The sequence below is a fragment of the Heptranchias perlo genome, chromosome 9 (genome assembly GCF_035084215.1).
Source record: "Heptranchias perlo isolate sHepPer1 chromosome 9, sHepPer1.hap1, whole genome shotgun sequence".
Lineage (NCBI taxonomy): Eukaryota > Metazoa > Chordata > Chondrichthyes > Hexanchiformes > Hexanchidae > Heptranchias > Heptranchias perlo.
This window is the reverse complement of record NC_090333.1, coordinates 7,184,638-7,205,346: the sequence shown is the minus strand read 5'-3', so window position 1 is coordinate 7,205,346 and position 20,709 is coordinate 7,184,638. Positions and strand designations below refer to the sequence as shown.

At 43.6% G+C, this 20,709-nt stretch overlaps 1 protein-coding gene across 1 annotated transcript in view; it reads right to left on the bottom strand.

Annotated features, from left to right (window-relative positions):
* Positions 1 to 20,709, bottom strand: part of LOC137325633 (di-N-acetylchitobiase-like) — a 42,721-nt gene that overhangs the window by 12,744 nt on the left and 9,268 nt on the right. The window contains exons 2-7 of the mRNA XM_067990899.1: positions 18,772 to 18,910; positions 11,968 to 12,176; positions 10,249 to 10,420; positions 10,063 to 10,160; positions 8,367 to 8,528; positions 5,109 to 5,290 (exon numbers count right to left, since the gene is read on the bottom strand). Of these exons, the coding sequence (XP_067847000.1) occupies positions 5,109 to 5,290; positions 8,367 to 8,528; positions 10,063 to 10,160; positions 10,249 to 10,420; positions 11,968 to 12,176; positions 18,772 to 18,910 (962 nt within the window). The remainder of the gene's footprint in view (positions 1 to 5,108; positions 5,291 to 8,366; positions 8,529 to 10,062; positions 10,161 to 10,248; positions 10,421 to 11,967; positions 12,177 to 18,771; positions 18,911 to 20,709) is intronic.

Sequence of the window (20,709 nt, the reverse complement as noted above, 5' to 3'; positions counted from 1 at the left end):
TGATCCATCTCGGCCTCCTCCCGATATCCCCACCATCACAGAAGCCAGTCTTCGGCCAATTCGATTCACTCCACGTGATATCAAGAAACGGCTGAGTGCACTGGATCCAGCAAAGGCTGTGGGCCCCGACAACATCCCAGCTGTCGTGCTGAAGACTTGTGCTCCAGAACTAGCTGCGCCTCTAGCCAAGCTGTTCCAGTACAGCTACAAAACTGGCATCTACCCGACAATGTGGAAAATTGCCCAGGTATGTCCTGTCCACAAAAAGCAGGACAAATCCAATCCGGCCAATTCCCGCCCCATCAGTCTACTCTCGATCATCAGCAAAGTGATGGAAGGTTTTGTCGACAGTGCCATCAAGCGGCACTTACTCACCAATAACCTGCTCACCGATGCTCAGTTTGGGTTCCGCCAGGACCACTCAACTCCAGACCTCATTACAGCCTTGGTCCAAACATGGACAAAAGAGCTGAATTCCAGAGGTGAGGTGAGAGTGACTGCCCTTGACATCAAGGCAGCATTTGACCGAGTGTGGCACCAAGGAGCCCGAGGAAAATTGAAGTCAATGGGAATCAGGGGGAAAAATCTCCATTTGCTGGAGTCATACCTAGCACAAAGGAAGATGGTAGTGGTTGTTGGAGGCCAATCATCTCAGCCCCAGGCCATTGCTGCAGGAGTTCCTCAAGGCAGTTTCCTAGGCCCAACCATCTTCAGCTGCTTCATCAATGACCTTCCCTCCATCATAAGGTCAGCAATGGGGATGTTCGCTGATGATTGCACAGTCTTCACTTCCATTCGCAACCCCTCAAATAATGAAGCAGTCCGACCCTGCATGCAGCAAGACCTGGACAACATCCAGGCTTGGGCTCATAAGTGGCAAGTAACATTCGTGCCAGATAAGTGCCAGGCAATGACCATCTCCAACAAGAGAGAGTCTAACCACCTCCCCTTGACATTCAACGGCATTACCATCACCGAATCCCCCACCATCAACATCCTGGGGGTCACCATTGACCAGAAACTTAACTGGGCCAGCCATATAAATACTGTGGCTACGAGAGCAGGTCAGAGGCTGGGTATTCTGCGGTGAGTGAGTCACCTCCTGACTCCCCAAAGCCTTTCCACCATCTACAAGGCATAAGTCAGGAGTGTGATGGAATACTCTCCACTTGCTTGGATGAGTGCAGCTCCAACAACACTCAAGAAGCTCGACACCATCCAAGATAAAACAGCCCGCTTGATTGGCACACCATCCACCACCCTAAACATTCACTCCCTTCACCACCGGCGCACAGTGGCTGCAGTGTGTACCATCCACAGGATGCACTGCAGCAACTCGGCAAGGCTTCTTCGACAGCACCCCCCAAACCCGCGACCTCTACCACCTAGAAGGACAAGAGCAGCAGGCACATGGGAACAACACCACCTGCACGTTCCCCTCCAAGTCACACACCATCCCGACTTGGAAATATATCGCCGTTCCTTCATCGTCGCTGGGTCAAAATCCTGGAACTCCCTTCTTAACAGCACTGTGGGAGAACCGTCACCACACGGACTGCAGCGGTTCAAGAAGGCGGCTCACCACCACCTTCTCAAGGGCAATTAGGAATGGGCAATAAATGCCGGCATCGCCAGCGATGCCTGCATCCCATGAACGAATAAAAAAAAAACTGTGTTTTCTAATAATGGGATCATAGTGTGTACGATCTGCACTGTATTGGTTCGAACTGCAATGCTTGAAATTGTGCCTTTTTACATTGAACTGTGTGTATCTTTAAATTTGATAAAATAAAGTCTATTTTCAAATATCAAAAAAAATTGTCAAGTTCCTGACAGTCTGTTGTGTCAGTGTGAGTTGAGCACTGTTCTTTATTGGTTTGATGGTTGATGAGGTCACTAAGGGAGTGAAGGGGAGGGGGGACGAGAGGAACTTACTCACGTGGCTCAAGGTCTTGAGCGGCCAATAATTCGAGCTCTTATCTGCTGCCGTCAATGAAGTTTTTCACAAACATTTCATTCATTATTCTCGATACAAAATATACCCGTAAACTATGGATTCAGTATCTGATGCCATTTTGCTAAAATGTGAACCACTTTCAGATGAATATCAACAAGGTATTACATAGAATTACATACATAGAATGTACAGCACCGAAACAGGCCATTCGGCCCATCTGGTCCATGCCCCTGTTTATGCTCCACAGGTGCCTTCTCCCACCCCTCCTCATCTAACCCTAACAGCATTTCCTTCTATTCCTTTCTCCCTCATGTGTCTATCCAGCTTCCCCTTAAATGCATCTATGGTATTCACCTCAACTACTCCTTGTGATAGCAAGATCCACAGTAGTAGTCGCATAACTCAGATGTCAGGCCAGCAATCTGACTCCCAACGGTACTTAAAGCAAGTAAAGTGAGACCCCCACCGGTCCCCTCTCCCTCAGTCCAGGGGTCCGTCCTGCACCAGCTTAAGTTCGTACCGGCTGCTCTACAATTTCAGCCTGATGCAAAACAGCTTTTTAAAACTCCGGAGAACTTTTCAAACTTTCTGTGGAATTTTTTTAATGTTAGGAAGAAGCAGGAGCTCCCATTCACTCCCTCCCTATCATTACACATTAGCTGGCAGAAAGTGGAGCTCTGCACCAGCATCCATCCAGACATGCACAGGACTCCTTTACGGCTGAACTCAATATAACTTTGGGGTGCCGACTCTGTACCGCACTGGGCAGAGACTGGTAGCTGCAGCATATCTGCAGCCTTCGTAATGAGATGCAAAGTAAAAGGGATTAGCACTGGTATCAGGGAGTTCAAAGAGTGATCAACAGAGGCAATGGATTCCCAGATCCAGTAGCTGGGACAAAATCCTTGGATTCATTTGAGTAGCAACTGGATGCAATAATGGGGTCGGGATTTGAGGGTTTTCTGGATGGCCCGAGTGGCCTCTCTCATCTGCAATTTTCTTTTGTGTACATTAAATTTGATAACATTGTACGAATGCTTCATATTTGTAGCGAATTCTTCTGACCATCAGTCAACTGTGATATTCACCCACTTATTTTAAAAGGGGTTAGTGCCTGTGTTAAAATAGAGCTAAATGCCTTCAAGAAAGAACTTGCATTTCTATAGCACCTTTCATGCCCTTGGTACTTTGCAGCCAATGAATAACTTTTTGAAGTGGAGTCACTGTTGTTATGCAGGCAAAATGCAGCCACCAATTTTGCGCACAGCCGAGGTCCAACAAACAGCAAGTGAGATAAATAACCAGTTCTCAATGTGTCCTGGTCAACGTCGATCCCTCAACCAACAACTAAACATGATCCAGATTATCTGGTCATTTATTTCATTGCTGTTTGCGGGAGCTTGCTGTGCACAAATTGGCTTCTGCGTTTCCCATCTTTACAACAGCGACTGCACTACAAAAGTGATTCATTGTCTATGAATAACAACAACAACTTGCATTTATATAGTGCCTTGAATGTAGTAAAAAGTGCCAAAGTACTCACAGGAGCGATTATCAAACAAAATTTGACACTGAGCCACATAAGGAGATATTAGGACAGGTGACGAATAGCTTGGTCAAAGAGGTAGGTTTTAAGGAGCACCTTAAAGGAGGTGAGAGAGTTGGAGAGGCAGACAGGTCTAGGGAGGGAATTCCAGAGCTTAGAGCCTCGTAACTTAACCCTTGAAGTCCACGTGTCATTCTAGTAAACCTACGCTGCACTCGCTCCAAGGCCAATATGTCCTTCCAAAGGTGCGGAGCCCAGAACTGCTCACAGTACTCCAGGTGCGGTCTAACCAGAGTTTTGTATAGCTGCAGCATAATTTCTGCCCCCTTGTACTCCAGTCCTCTCGATAAAAAGGCCAGCATTCCATTTGCCTTATTGATTATTTTCTGCACCTGTTCATGACACTTTAATGATCGATGTACCTGAACCCCGAAGTCCCTTTGGACATCCACTGTTTTCAACTTTTTACCATTTAGAAAGTACCCTGTTCTATACTTTTTTGATCCAAAGTGGATGACCTCACATTTGTCTACATTGAATTCCATTTGCCACAGTCTTGCCCATTCACCGAATCTATCAATATCACTTTGTAATTTTATGTTTTCATCTACACTGCTAACAATGCCACCAATCTTTGTGTCATCGGCAAACTTAGATATGAGACTTTCTATGCCTTCATCTAAGTCGTTGATAAATATTGTGAATAATTGAGGCCCCAAGACAGATCACTGCGGGACTCCACTGGTCACATCCTGCCAATGTGAGTACCTTACCATTATCCCTACTCTCTGTCGCCTTTCGCTCAGCCAACTTCTGAACCAAGTCCGTACTTTTCCCTCGATTCCATTGTCTTCTATCTTCGCTAACAGTCTCTGATGTGGGACCTTATCAAATGCTTTCTGTAAGCGCATATAAATAACATCCATTGACATTCCCCTGTCCACTACTTTAGTCACCTCTTCAATAAATTCAATCAGGTTTGTCAGGCACGACCTACCTTTCACAAATCCATGCTGGCTCTCTCTGATTAACTGAAAATTCTCGAGGTGTTCAGTCACCCTATCCTTAATTATAGACTCCAGCATTTTCCCCACAACAGATGTTAGGCTAACTGGTCTATAATTCCCTGGTTTCCCTCTCTCTCCTTTCTTAAAAATGAGAACCCAAGACAAAAAAATCATAAAAATGAACATTCAGGAATTAAAATGTGCATAAAACAGACAGCACACATGTGCATGTCAGAACTGCATAATTACCCAACGGGAAAGCTGAATTGTTCCCTGAATATTAAGTATTTAGTGGCAAGAAGTTTTAGCCTGCACTATCATTAAGCATTATGATAGTCAATACAGGTTTGGCGCACTTTGTTAGCAACTTAAGATGCCTGAAGCGACCAGATCTTGTGGTACAAATCACATTAGTACATTTGTTTCTCATTGAATTGGAAATCGTTAGCTAGATAAAATTTTAAATCTGTTCCCTCGATCTGCGTTATCTTTAATTTCTAATGTTGGAAGCTAGCTCACTTTTCGCTGAGTTTATTTGCAAAATGAAATGATTACATTATGTTAAGGTTAGATGGTTCAAGGTTGCCATTTTCCTCACAAAGGGCAAAGAGCATTCCACATGTCTTCAGTTTGCTTTACTATGAAATGATCATCATTGTAGTTCAGCATATTTCCATTCCACATGCCGATGCCACGAAGTCTCAATTTCTTCATGATCGCAGACTTAATTGAAATGCTCTGCGGATCGTCATACCAGACCAGATGATAAGTATTGTTAACCTGCCATAAGAAAACAAAAGAGAGTTACACAGATAGGAGCGAGCGGTTTAGGTAAATGCACAGTTCGAGACACAGTGCTGAAAATCTTCAGCAGCTCGATTTAAAATGCTTGCATGAAAAGACAAGCTCAGGTGGGCTGAGGAAAAGAAAGGTAAAGAGGTGGATTGTTCCAAACCTTAGTTGAAACGGATTGTGAAAAGCACTGTAACATTACATGAACTGTAAGTAATCTGTAAAGTGTCTTAGTACATTTACACATCACACCTGATTAGGAATCAAAATAGAAACTAATTTTAGAAAGAGTCTGACCACTGAGCCTTCACTATGATAACAGAACATTGAATCTGAATAAATGTCAACTTTTTGAATTCTTTAAATTACTAAAATTGGAAAAATCAATGAAAATGTTGTTCTAAAAATGACAGCGTGGGATAGAGTACAAATGATTTAATAGGTTAATGTCATCATTAAAATATCGCGAGACTGTTCACTGATTGAATTAAGCGTTCATCCGTTAACATCCCACAGCTTAATTTCAAGTCAGTGATATAACGATGTTACTGCACTTCAAAGTAACTTATTGTGAGAAGCACTTTGGGATGATTCAGAGAGACAATCGATAAAGCACAATATAAATGCCATTCTTTAACTTTTACTGATACCGGCTTTTTATTTCCTACCTGTAGTGTAGAGATTTTGTTTTTAAAATTCCAACGTTTTGTCATTGTGGACTAACTCTCTGTTCAAACAACGAAGCTTTGAAAATGAGCCGAAGTTCCTCCATGGGCTTGACATTTAAATACAGGTGTCCTGACAGGAAAGCATCAAAAAGAGGATCTCCGTCTTAGATTCAAGCCAAATTGCCCAAACTGTCAGCTTAATTTTTAATATGAAATCCAACAGTCTATGTCGGAAACAATGCTTCACACTCAAGCACACATTTCTGATTACAGTGGATTAGCTTTGCTGAAGATGCAGAATCATAGTATCATAGAATGGTTACAACACGGAAGGAGGCCATACGGCCCGTCACATCCATGCCAGCTCCCTGCAAGAGCAATCCAGCTAGTCCCATTCCCCCGCCCTCGCCCCTTAGCTCTGGAAAGCTTTTCCTTTCAAGTACTTATCGAATTCCCTTTTGAAAGTTTTTTTTTATTCGTTCATGGGATGTAGGCATCGCTGGCAAGGCCAGCTTTATTGTCCATCCCTAATTACCCTTGAGAAGGTGGTGGTGAGCCGCCTTCTTGAAACGCTGCAGTCCGTGTGGTGAAGGTTCTCCCACAGTGCTGTAGGTCGGGAGTTCCAGGATTTTGACCCAGCGACGATGAAGGAACGGCGATATTATATCGAATTCACTTTTGAAAGCCACTATTGAATCTGCTCCACCACATCTTCAGGCAGTGCATTCCAGACCACGACCACTCGCTTTGTAAAAAAGTTTTTTCTCATATCACCTTTGGTTCTTTTGCCAATCACCTGAAATCTATGTCCTCATTCTTGACTCCTCCACCAATGGGAACAGTTTCTCTCTATCTACTCTCTCCAGACCCTTCATGATTTTGAACACCTCTATCAAATCTCCTCTCAACCTTCTCTGCTCGAAGGAGAACAACCCCAGCTTCTCCAGTCTATGCACGTAACTGAAGTCCCTCATCCCTCGAATCATTCACATAAATCTCTTCTGCACCCCCTCTAAGGCCTTCACATCCTTCCAAAAGTGCGGTGCCCAGAACTGGCACAATGCTCCAATTGTGGCCGAACCAGCATTTTATAAGTATTCATCATAACCTCCATGCTTTTGTAATCTATGCCTCTATTTATAAAGCCCAGCATCCTGTATGCTTTCTCAACCTGCCCTGCCACCTTTAACGATTTGTGCTCATCAACCCCCAGATCTCTCCTTTCCTGCATCCCATAGTTTACATTGCCTCACCTTTCTTCCGACTGAAATGTGTGACTTCACACTTTTCTGCGTTGAATTTCAGCTGCCACGTGTCCGCCCATTCCACCAGCCTGTCTATGTCCTCTTGAAGTCTATAACTAACCTCCTCACTGTTCATTACACTTCCAAGTTTTGGGCCATCTGCAAATTTTGAAATTGTGCCCCTGCAGCTCCAAGGAAATCCCAATCTATCATTTTTAACACTCAAATCAATTAACTCATCTGGATGCTGTGCAACATATGAACATAAGACACACATTTAAAGCGCAGATGGGACCTCAGTTTAGCGTGTCATCTGAAAGATGGCACCTCCGACAGTGCAGCGCTCCCTCAGTACAGCAACTTAGAAAAATCCAATGCACAGCCCAGATGTCAATTCAGATGCAACAAGGCAAAAGATTATGGTGTTCGATTGGGGAAAAAAATGATTTGGGGGAAAATAGAAAGAGATAGATGACTTGCAAGTCAGAGTTAGCATTGGCCTCCAGAGAAAACAATTTAAAACAATAGGATAAACCAAGGTCTGATTTAACTCAATGTGGAACATTCTATCATCTCAAAATAATCTTTTCAAATTGCTCAAAGTAACAAAATATTGCAATCGAAAGGTGGAAAACATGATTTAAATGTTACTGCTGAAAGCTCAAGCATCACAGCCTTTGACTGCAGTGCGTCAAGTATCTCAGCAAGATTTGGCCAATGTCAATTAGACATGTGACTAGGTAGAATGCAGTAGGTCGAGAGTGTGTGGTATTTGCTACTGTGCAGTTTTCTTATGTACAGGGCACGCTACCGTCAATCTTTTGTGTTAAATTGATCATCAAATGGGAGACAGGGGCACACATTTCACGAACTAAACTATGATGATTTTCACAGGAGGGTCAATATGGGTTGTGTAAAGTGATCGATTTGAAAAGTCTACAGCTCGGAATTGGTTTGGTGCTTTGTATGTCAACTCCCATTTTCTTGGCTATTCTCCAACTACACACATTTTGTACTGTAGAAACTGTACATTCTGAACTTTGCTGAATCCTGTACACAGAGAATATTGAATCATGAAACACTGCAATGTTTGCATTCTACAAAGAATGGATAATGCACAACTCTCCATTGTGTTTTGATTGATAGTCTTACCATGTAGATATAATATGGGGCTTTCTGCTCATCATCCCAATATCTGCCAGTAATTGATTTGTGCACATGCTGTACGATCTCTTTGTATGGGACCTGACGTCCAGCTGCACCACTGCAAGGGGCACCTCGGGAAGCAATCTTTTCCAATACACACCTACCACCCTGAAAAGTACGAAAGGATGAAAAAATAACACTTGTGAATAGAGTTACTTTGGTCATTTCAAAAATGCAGTAACAGCATGACTGGTCTCTAAGTGTAAAGGCTATGAGGGACAATTAGAGAAACATAAGCTTTACAATATAGAGAGGAGGGTCTCTCACAGAAATATATAAATTAAATAGTACATTTATAGATAAGGACAAGGTTGTAACTTGAAATAGACAGCAACAAGACTGAATGTCGAAGATTAAGGGGTGATCTAATTGATGTGTTTGAATTGATCAAAGCAGTTGATAGGGTAGATAGAGAGAAACTATTTCCTCTGGTGGGAGAGTCCAGAACAAGGGGACATAACCTTAAAATTAGAGCTTGGCCATTCAGGGGTGTTGTCAGGAAGCACTTCTTCACACAAAGGGTGGTGGAAATCTGGAACTCTGGACCTCAAAAAGCTGTTGAGGCTCGGTCAATTGAAAATTTCAAAGCTGAGACTGATAGATTTTTGTTCGGTAAGGGTATTAAGGGTTACAGAACCAAGGTGGGTAAATGGAGTTAAGATCCAGATTAGCCATGATCGATTGGTGGAACAGGCTCGAGGGGCAGAATGGACTACTCCTGTTCCTATATTCCAATGTCTCCCACTGGGTATGGTAGCATTGTTGTTATGTTACTGGACGAATGAACCAGATACCTGGACGAATAATCTGGAATCATGAGTTCAAATTCTGCTACAGCAGCTGGGAAATTTAATTTCAACTAAATAAAATCTGAAATTTAAAAAAACTATTTTCAGTAATGGTGGCCATGAGACTATGGGATTGTTGTATTTCATCTGTTCACGAATTCATCCACTCTGGCCGATATGTGACTCCAGACCCACAGCAATATAGTTGATTTTTAATCACCCTCTGAATTGGCCAAGCAAGCCACTCAGTTGTACAATCTTTGCTACGGACTGCAGCGGTTCAAGAAGGTGGCTTACCACCACCTTCTCAAGGGCAGTGAAGGATGGGCAAAAAATGCTGGCCTTACCAGTGATGCCCACATCCCATGAACAAATAAAAAAAATTGTAAAGGAATGAGTTTTGAGAAAAGATTAGCAGAAGCTTAAGATTTGTAGCTCAGAAGAATGCAATTAAGGGGAGGCCTCAGTGGAATAAAATGTTGAATAGCACGGGTAAGGTAAGCCCAGCCAATGGATGCATGTGGAAATTAGTGAAAAGTAAACATAGAACAGATATCAAAAATCTTCTTTATGTAAAGAGAAGTTTTTGAAATAGTCTACAAGCAAGTGAACAGAGGCAAAAATACTGGACTGTTCCAAAATATAATTCGATGCCCTGTTCGGACAGATAATGTACCAGAGGGATGAGTTTCAGGTGAACTGACTTCACTCTCATTTCTTGTGCAATGCAAACAATTAATTTCCTCAGAAAAGGGAATCAATGGGATAGTTTGCACAGCAACAAGACAACGGTTTACTAAAGTTAATTCTCAATAATTAGGATATCTGAAAGCCAGATAATGACAACACCTTACCTCAAACAACTGCCTGCAAGTATAGTCATAACCATACCATGGAACTCCCAGCACGAGCTTTCTGGAATCAATACCCAGATTGATATAAGCGGAGTAACCTAAATGGGGAAAATAATAATGAGGGTCCTAGATTCACATTGATATCGGGCAGGTAGACCCTGAACCAGATGGTCTTATTGTACATACCTGATAAAGTCTGGTAATAGGGAGCATTTGGCTTTGAAAAGCAAATGTCCCACATTTGACTCTGCATATCATAGGACATCACAAATAAAAAGTCACAGGAATTTGCAATTCTCAAAAAGTCATAGCATCGGCCATCAATGCAGTCTGGAGACCAAGGCACGTTAAATGTGACCTAAGGGCCAAAGAGTAACAAGAAGAAGTTAGTTTCATCTCATACCTTATGTTGGATATCACTAGTAGTTATATGGTTTTTATATGCACTCGCACATGCTCCATGGGAGCTGTGAATTTAACAGGTTAGGAGTTCGACAGTGTTCATGAATGTATAAAAAGGAACAGGATAAAGTTGGGGCAAATAGTGAGTTAGAATTAATAGGATCCTCGGTTATCAAATATTAATCAGGTTCGATTCCCCACTGCTCACTCACCTTCTTCCTCCAATTTTCTGTCAGTTTTCTCTCCTCCTCTTCAAAAGGCATTAAGTTGTGACCAAACTGCAGTCCCAAAAGGGCCAGCCACACTCCAATACCTAGTCAAATTGGCCAAAGTTTGTTTACACGAGGCCAGACATTGAGTGCTGGCAGGCTATTTGAGTGTAGGGCTTAAGGTCAAGAATTAAATCACTGCAATCTGAGTTAACAAGGTCTAAGAACAGAAGAACATAAGAAACAGAAGCAGGAGTAGGCCACATTGCACCTTGAGCCTGCTCCGCCATTCAAACAGATTGTGGCTGATCTTTGACCTCAAATCCACTTTCCAGCCCAATCCCCATATCCCTTGATTCTGCCAAGAGTCCAAAAATCTATTTATCTCAGCCTTGAATATAATCAACAACTCAGCATCCACAGCCTTCTGGGGAAGAGAATTCCAAAGATTCACAACCCTCTGAATGAAAAAATTCCAACTCATCTCAGTCTGAAATGGCCGACCCCTTATCCTGCGACTATGCCCCTTGTTCGAGACTCTCCAGCCATGGGAAACAACCTCATAAGCCCCCTCATAATCTTTTATGTTTCAATGAGATCATCTCTCACTCTTCTAAACTCCAGAGAGTATAATAGTGATCCAAGGTGGCGTACAGTGTGGGGAAATGTGAGGTTATTCACTTTGGTAGGAAGAATAGAAAAACAGAATATTTTTAAATGGTGAGAAACTATTAAATGTTGGTGTTCAGAGAGACTTGGGTGTCCTCGTACACAGTGAATTGTTATGATCTGGAATGCACTGCCTGAAAGGGCGGTGGAAGCAGATTCAATAGTAACTTTCAAAAGGGAATTGGATAAATAATTGAAGGGAAAAAATTGCAGGTCAATGGAGAAAGAGCAGGGGAGTGGGACGAATTAGATCGCTCTTTCAAAGAGCTGGCACAGGCATGATGGGCCGAATGGCCTCCTTCTGTGCTGTAACATTCTAAGAACCGATGTGAAAATTACAGTTCGAACAATGCTGGTCCGGGAAGCCGGGCCTCAAGTCACTTGTATCATTCTGGGCTACAAGTGGTGCAGCATCAAGTTTGCTGTATATCCATTTAAACTGATTCAATCTAAAATTTCTAACCTCAGCAATGGTTAAAGCAGCTTTGGAACAAGATGATGCACTGATAAACAGCAGCTAAAAATCAGGATTTCAATTCACTTATCCAGAAAAATATCAATGGTCTTTACAATTAAGTAGAAACTAAATTGCTTATCCCCATTTAATAAATAACGGCTCCTTTACCTGAGACCCAGGTATTAAAATGTAGAATTTCTTCGTGGTTTCGGCAACCAGGTCAGTTATCAACAATTTGATGGCAGAATTATTTTCAGCAGAAAACTTCAGGTCCAAATTGATTCCATCCATAAATTGTCTTTTTACAGAGTTGACTCTGTGATTGATCCATTTTCTTTGGTGATTTCTGTCCATAATGTCTTTGTATGTTGGAACTCCTGGTGAACAAACAATGTCCATTTATACAGAAATAAAAACAGAAAATGCTGAAAATACTCAGCAATCCGGGCAACATCTGTGGAGAGAGAAACAGAGTTAATGTTTCAGGTCGATGACCTTTCCTCAGAACTGGAAGAAGTTCGAGATTGAACAGTTTTTAAGCAAGTGCAGAGGCAGAGAAAGGGGGGGGGGGGGTGGGGAAGGAAGGGGAGGGGACAAAAGAACAAAAGGGAAGGTCTGTGATGGGTGGAGGGCAAGAGAGATTAAATGACAAAAGGGATGATGGTGCAAGTCAAGGAGGGTGGGAATGGGAAAGGTAAAGACACGATGGGCTGAAGGGCCTCCTCCTGTCCCTTATCATTCTATCAACTTCATTGGAACAGTGTAAGAGGCCGAGGACAGAGAGGTCAGAGTGGGAGTGGGACAGAGAATTAAAGAGGAAAGCGACCGGAAGGTCAGGGTCACGTTTGCGGACTGAGCGGAAGTGTTCAGCAAAGCGGTCACCCAACATGCGTTTGGTCTCCCCAGTGTAGAGGAGACTGCATTGTGAGCAGCAAATACAGTACACTATACAATCATGGAATCATAGAATGGTTACAGCACAGAAGGAGGCCATTCAGCCCATCGAGCCTCTGCCGGCTCATTGAAAGAGCAATCCCGTTCGTCCCATTTCCCTGCTTTTTTCTCGTAGCCCTGCAAAAGTTTCCGTTCAAGTATTTATCCAATTCCTTTTTGAAAGCCATGATTGAATCTGCTTCCACCATCCTTTCAGGCAGAGCGTTCCAGATCATAACTACTCGCTGCGTAAAAAAGCTTTTCTTCATGTCGCCTTCGGTTCTTTTGCCAATCATCTTAAATCTGTGTCCTCTGGTTCTTGACCCTTTTGCCAATGGCAACATTTTCTGCTTATTTACTTCATCTAAACTCTTCAGGATTTTGAACGAAGGGGAGTGGGTTTTGGGGATGATGGAAGAGGGGACCAGGGTGTCGCAGAGGGAATGGTCCCTTCAGAATGCTGAAACAGGGGGGAGTTGAAGATGCTTTTGTTGGTGGGATCGCGCTGGAGGTGGTGGAAATGGCAGAGGATGATACATTGAATGTGGAGGCTAGTAGGGGTGCAAGGTAAGGACAAGGGGGACCCTATCATGGTTCTGGGAGGGAGGGGAAAGGGTGAGGGCAGAAGTACGGGAAATGGGATGGACATGGTCGAGGGCCATTAACTACAGTGGAGGGGAATCCTCGGTTGAGGAAAAAGGAAGACTTATCGGAAGCACTGATGTGGAAGGTGGCATCGTCAGAACAGATGCAACAGAGACGGAGAAACCAGGAGAATGAATAGAGTTCTTACAGGAAGTGTGGTGAGAGGTAATCAAGGTAGCTGTGGGAGTCAGTGGGCTTATAATAGATGTTGGTTGACAGCCTATCCCCAGAAATGGAGATAGAGAAGTCGAGGAAGGGAAAGAGATGGACCATGTGAAGGCAGGAGGAGGTTGGAAATTGGAAGCAAAGTTGATCAAATATTCCAGTTCAGGGCGGGAGCAGGAAACAACACCGATACAGTCATCAATGTACTGCAAAAAGAGGTGAGGGAGGGGTCCTGAGTGGGACTGGAACAAAAGTATTCCACATATCCGACAAAAAGGCAGGCATAGCTCGCCCCCGTATGAGTTCCCATAGCAACACCTTTTATTTAGAGGAAGTGAGTGGAGTCAAAGGAGAAGTTGTTCAACATAAGAACAAGTTCAGCCAGGCTGAGGAGGGTGGTGGTGGATGGGGACTGATTGGGTCTCCGTTCAAGGAAGCAGGCCGTCGTGGTGAGGGATGGAGGTGTAGAGGGACTGGACGTCCAGGGTGAAAAGGAGATGGATAGGGCCGGGAAACTGGAAACTGTTAAAGTTACGGAGGGCATTGGAAGAGGAAGAAATAAATTCCATGGGGCAAGAACAGGCTGAAACAATTGGTCTACCGGGGCAGTCCAGTTTGTGGATCTTGGGGAGTAGGTAGAAGCGGGTTGTGTAGAGTTGGGGGACTATGAGGTTGGAGGCCATGGGGGGAAGATCCCCAGAGGAGATGAGGTTAGTCATAGTCTGGGAAAGTATGACTTGATGTTCAGCGGTGGGGTCATGGTCCAGGGGGAGATAGGAGGAGGTGTTGGAGAGTTGCGTTCAGCCTCTGCGAGGTAGAGGTCTGTTCACCAAACTACAATAGAGCCGCCCTTGTCAGCAGGTTTAATGACAATGTCAAAGTTGGAACTGAGAGAACGGAGTGCTGCAAGTTCAGATGGAGGTCGATTTACAGAGCATTTACAGAGCATCATTCACAGAACATTGTGTCCAAAGACACTTTACAGGACAGAACTGCCAACATCAAGTAGGAAGTAGTAGAGGAAGATTTAGCTAGAATTTGCATTCACATAGTGCCTTTCACATCCTCAGGATGTCCTTAAATGCTTCATAGCCAATAAATTATTTTGGAAGCGTAATCACTGTTGTCTTGTAAGCAGATGTGGTCGCTAATTTGTGCCCAGCAAGGTCCCACAAATAGGAAATTAGATAAATGGCCAAGCTGACACTTGAGGGAAGTGACCAAAGGCACAGTCAAACAGGTAGGTTTTGATGAGGCATTCGAAGATAGGAAGAGAAATAGCAAGACAAAGAAGTTGAAGAAGAAGAATCTGGAGTTCAAGGCAGTAACAGCTGAAGGTTCTGCCATTGATGGTGGAAGAGGAGAAATCTCAGTCGCCCAGAGTCGGAAGAATGGAGCGTGTGTGCTGGGCTCTGGACACAATTGGGTCGAGCTTTCATTAAACTGCATTCTTCATTCTAAATCCTGGCATCAGTGGCAGACTGCTGCTGTGCCAGGGAATAAAAGTTCCACCTATCTATTTATAGGTTATTAAAAACAGTGTGTCCTGTCATCTTTTTATTCAAAAGTTCTGTGTCAACAGTGTCTTTTGTTTTTCTATTTTAATTGTGTTCCCATCCAGTGACGCCCGTCCTGTCTCCTTTATAATTGGATTTTGCCCATAATGTGGCCTGTGGTGATGCAGTTCCACACTACGGCCACCAAGTGATGGTGTGGAACAGATTTCTCAACCTGCAGCTGAAACTGTTTTTCATGGACCATGTTTTTCCTCAGTAACTGCAATATTTAATTTATAAAATAAGAGTTTCTAAAATAAAATACAAATTCAAAAAATGACATTTCACAATAACATGTTTATATTTATTCACCTAATTTTCATTTGTGTCTTTTAGTGTCTTTGCTTGAAGTGAAGACATTAAAGACAAGTGAAGTTTTTATTTGAAGGCCTCAGCCTGTCTCCAAAGCCTGGACATATCCTTCTCCCTCATACACTTCTGCAGCTTCCCCTTAAATGCATCCATGCCATTTGCATCAGCCACTCCATGTGGTAGCAAGTTCCACATTCTCACCACAGACTGACGAAAGAAGTTTTTCCTGAATTCCCTATTGGATTTATTTGTGACTATCTTATAGTTTTGGATTACCTCTAGTTTTCGACTCGCCCACAAGCGGAAAATTACAAACATATGAACATACGAGAGCAGGAGTAGGCCATTCAGCCCCTCGAGCCTGCTCTGCTATTTGGTAAGGTCATGATTGATCTGATTGTGACCTCAACCCTACTTACCTGTCTCCCGACTACAACCTTTGACTCCCTTGTTAATCAGGAGTCTGTCTAACTCAGCCTTAGAAATATTCAATGACCCTGCCTCCACCGTTCTCTGGGAAGGGAGTTCCACAGACTCATGACCCTATGAGAGAAAAAATTCCTCCTCATCTCCGTCTTAAATGGGAGACCCGTTATTTTTAAACTGGTGGCCCCGAGTTCTAGTATCTCCCACAAAGGGAAACCTCCTCTCATCATCTACCCCTTCTCGTCCCCTCAGGATCTTGTATGTTTCAATAAGATAACCTCTCGTTCTTCGAAACTCCAGTGTATGCAGGCCCAACTTATCCAACCTTTCCTCAAAAGATAACCCCCTCATCTGAGGAATCAGTCGAGTGAACCTTCTCTGAACTGCCTCCAAAGCAATTATGTCCTTTCTTAAATAAGAAGACCACAACTGCATACAGTATTCTAGATGTGGTCTCACCAATGCCCTGTACAACAGTAGCAAAACATCTCTACTTTTATATTCCATTCCCCTTGCAATAAATGACAATATTCCATTTGCCTTCCTTATCACTTGCTGGACCTGCATACTAACTCTTTGTGATTCATGTACTAGGACACTGATTCCTGTGGCACTGGTTACATCTTGCCAATTTTTTTTTTTATTCGTTCACGGGATGTGGGCGTCGCTGGCAAGGCCGGCATTTATTGCCCATCCCTAATTGCCCTCGAGAAGGTGGTGGTGAGCCGCGTTCTTGAACCGCTGCAGTCCGTGTGGTGACGGTTCTCCCACAGTGGTGTTAGGAAGGGAGTTCCAGGATTTTGACCCAGCGACAATGAAGGAACGGCGATATATTTGAAAGTCGGGATGGTGTGTGACTTGGAGGGGAACGTGCAGGTGGTGTTGTTCCCATGCGCCTGCTGCCCTTGTCCTTCTAGGTGGTAGAGGTCGCGGGTTTGGGAGGTGCTGTCGAAGAAGCCTTGGCGAGTTGCTGCAGTGCATCCTGTGGATGGTGCACACTGCAGCCACAGTGCGCTTGTGGTGAAGGGAGTGAATGTTTAGGGTGGTGGATGGGGTGCCAATCAAGCGGGCTGCTTTATCTTGGATGGTGTCGAGCTTCTTGAGTGTTGTTGGAGCTGCACTCATCCAGGCAAGTGGAGAGTATTCCATCACACTCCTGACTTGTGCCTTGTAGATGGTGGAAAGGCTTTGGGGAATCAGGAGGTGAGTCACTCGCCGCAGAATACCCAGCCTCTGACCTGCTCTCGTAGCCACAGTATTTAGATGGCTGGTCCAGTTAAGTTTCTGGTCAATGGTGACCCCCAGGATGTTGATGGTGGGGGATTCGGCGATGGTAATGCCGTTGAATGTCAAGGGGAGGTGGTTAGACTCTCTCTTGTTGGAGATGGTCATTGCCTGGCACTTATCTGGCGCGAATGTTACTTGCCACTTATGAGCCCAAGCCTGGATGTTGTCCAGGTCTTGCTGCATGCAGGCTCGGACTGCTTCATTATCTGAGGGGTTGCGAATGGAAGTGAACACTGTGCAGTCATCAGTGAACATCCCCATTTCTGACCTTATGATGGAGGGAAGGTCATTGATGAAGCAGCTGAAGATGGTTAGGCCGAGGACACTGCCCTGAGGAACTCCACGTGCCCGATCGAAACCATTCATAATTTTAAATACCTTTATCAGATCACCTCTCAGCCTTCTCTTTTCTAGAGAAAAGAGCCCCAGCCTGTTCAGTCTTTCCTGATAATCATGCTCTCTCAGTTCTGATATCATCCTTGTAAATCCTTTTTGCACTTTCTCCAATACTTCTGTATCTTTTTGTAGTATGGAGTCCAGAACTGTGCACAGTCCTCTCAGTGTTTTCTAACCAAGGACCTATACAAGATTAACATAACTTCTCTGCTGTGAATTATTTTCCTCTAGAAATGAACCCCAGTGATTTGTTTGCGCTTTTTAAGGCTTTCTTAACCAAGCATTTCTGCTCAAATGCTCAAGGCAAGTACAGAAGATCGGAATAGGGCGACGATGAGGGAAGCGGTGGTTCGGGCACCTAACTTGCAGGAACATGTGAGGGGTGAGGGACTGATGCTTCCAAAGATGTCAATAACAGTTTGGGTCACATTCCATTAGACCACCCTCCTCCCCAACAAGACATGTTAGACCCTCCATTCCCCGATCTCCCCAATACTGCCAGATCCCAGCAATCCCTGACCATCTCCTGAGTCCTTGCTGGATCCCACAATCTCCCTCCTCAGAATTCTTCCCCTCCCCTACTCCTAGATCAGAAGACTCCCGCTCAGTGCTCACGAACCCAGCAAGTTTGGGAGGTGAAAAGTAGAATAAAAATACATCACCAGTCAATGTCCCATGGCAATGGACAAAGAGAGTCCAGACTTGTGTAGTATTCAGACGAAGCAGGATTGGAGTGTGGGGGATAATTCCACCAGGGTGTTCAGATGTAACTCAGTCCCCATTGTGAAATCATAAATTTTGTCCTAATTTTTAATATAATACTTTGATCAATTGTAATTTTTATTTTAATAGCAATTTGAGCTGAAAGATGCAAAACAGAGGTGCTACAGTGCCACCACTGGTGGGGAGGATGTAATTACAGTGCATCAAGTTTACGGAGACAGTTCCCATTATAAATGTGGACAGAGGAATTTATAAATGGAAAAAGTTGCAACAAAAGTGTGAAAAACTTGACTACAGAAAGTAAGGTTTTGTAGACAGGAGGTGTGCGTGTGGATGTAAGATTTTAATATATTATAGATGGAATGTGGAATTATTAGCTCGAGTTGTGCAGGAGCTGTAGAGGAATTTCAGCACTGTAAGGTCGCAATTCAAGGCTGTGCACTGAATGTCCTTTTATGTGGTTCTCAATAATACAGCTTGCATTAGAAGACAGAAGGACATTTGTTTTTTCTGTGATAAAATTACTTACCTCTCAGGACAACTCGAACTTGATTCGCATGAGCATAACACAAAAGCTCAGGATCGTAAGGTCCAAAGGCTGCAATAGTCGTAACCTTAGACCAGTCATAATACTTCCAATCCTTTCCTCCAACATCAAAGACAAAGACCTAGTACAAAATAAAGCAGTCAATTGCAGTAATGAAGGGCAGAAAACTGCCATTTAAAAATATATATTTTCACAATCAATGGCCCAGATTTTGTTGACAAAATAACGGTGAGGCGAATGGGGCTCGTTTTATTTATGTGTAAATGGTACAGCAACTTCAGGCGAGGGGCAGATACGCAGTTAAACTCAAACATCCACAAGTTGCTGACCGAGTTGGGCTGCTCCGCTGTTAGCTTCACGAAAACAGCATCCAGCTATCTTGCTCAACCTTAAAATGCATTGAACGACGTTAAGTTCATGTATTTGCGCAGGAGATTCAAACTGAACTCGCCATGGAAAGTTACGTCTTTTCCACTCCAGTCTAAGTACCTTTTTAACGACGGTGAATGTGTTCATTATCGGCAATCAAGATCTCTGGCACTGAAAATTAACTATTACAAGAGTGGAGTCTCATTCCTTCAGGATTTAATTGTTGTTGGAGCTTTTAAAAATGGCAATTTTAAAATTAAAACTTTTTTTTCTTCCCCTTTCACTCGCTTTTTTTCCCCTCTTTTAATCCAATCTTTCTTTTCCTCTCTTTATTTCTCTTTCTGTACCTGATTTGACATTGAATTCGCCCACTCTAATTTACAGTTCCTTCTCAATCCTTGCGCTGTTAATTTCACTACCTTCAATCTCATTGGTTAAGGAGATACCCTGTTTCTTGCCCTGTTCACTCAGCTCCCAAATGCCCTGTTTCACTCACTGCCCCGTTATCAGTTCACACTTTCAGCAACTTGCCACTCAAAAACGTGCAAGGGCAGGTCCAAGTAACGGCAAGCACCGTTAGATGCCCTGTTAGAGCAAAATTTGGCCCATTATCATTTCCCCAGGTTGTCGGGTATGGAATGGCTGGTGAACTGATTCTCAGGTTACCACCATTGTCGATCTAAACGCAGCCACCAGAAAAAAAGAATATGCTAAAGAGGAACAACCTCTCAGAACTTCCATCTCGACAATAGTGCAGGTGAGAGGAACTGAACAACATGAGGAAAAGGAGCTCACATCCCAATACTCCATTCCAAGTGTTGGTGCTCAATACACTTCAAAAGGACAACTTAAACTCAATAAATTCATTTTACAAGGGACTTTGGAGTTACAGTTTAAAAAATTTTCCATTCAAGGTACCTGGTGTCAAATCAAGCATTTCTACCATGAGACCAGCAAGACTAGATCAGAATATAATTCCCGAGAAAGAGAAACAGCCCACACTGCACCAGTGTGACATTTTTCCATTTCCCACACCAACCATCCTGTGTTCTCAAATGAGACTGCCTATATAGTGCTGCAGTTTAGTTCATCACAGTTTTGTGATTTGGGCCCTTTGCTTTGGACTGAGACGATCAAACATGCATCATCTCAGCTGGCACTTTTGTGCAATAATGAGAGAGTGCTGCATTGTTGGAGGGGTTGTCTTTTGGATGAGATGTTAAAGTGGATCTAATAGACCGCTGGCAATATTGAAGAGCAGGGAGTTCTCTTGGTGTCCTGGCCAACACTTTTCTCTCAACCAACATCAGCAGAAACACATTAACTGTTCATTCATGCAACTTGCTGTTTGTGGGACATGGCTCTGCACATATCAACAGAATTGTATTCCAGCACAATCTGTAACCTCATAGCCCGGCATATTCCACTCTCTACCATTACCAACAAGCCAGGGGATCAACCCTGGTTCATTGAGGAGTGCAGAAGAGCTTGTCAGGAGCAGCACCAGGCGTACCTAATAATGAGGTGCCAACCGGGTGAAGCTACAACACA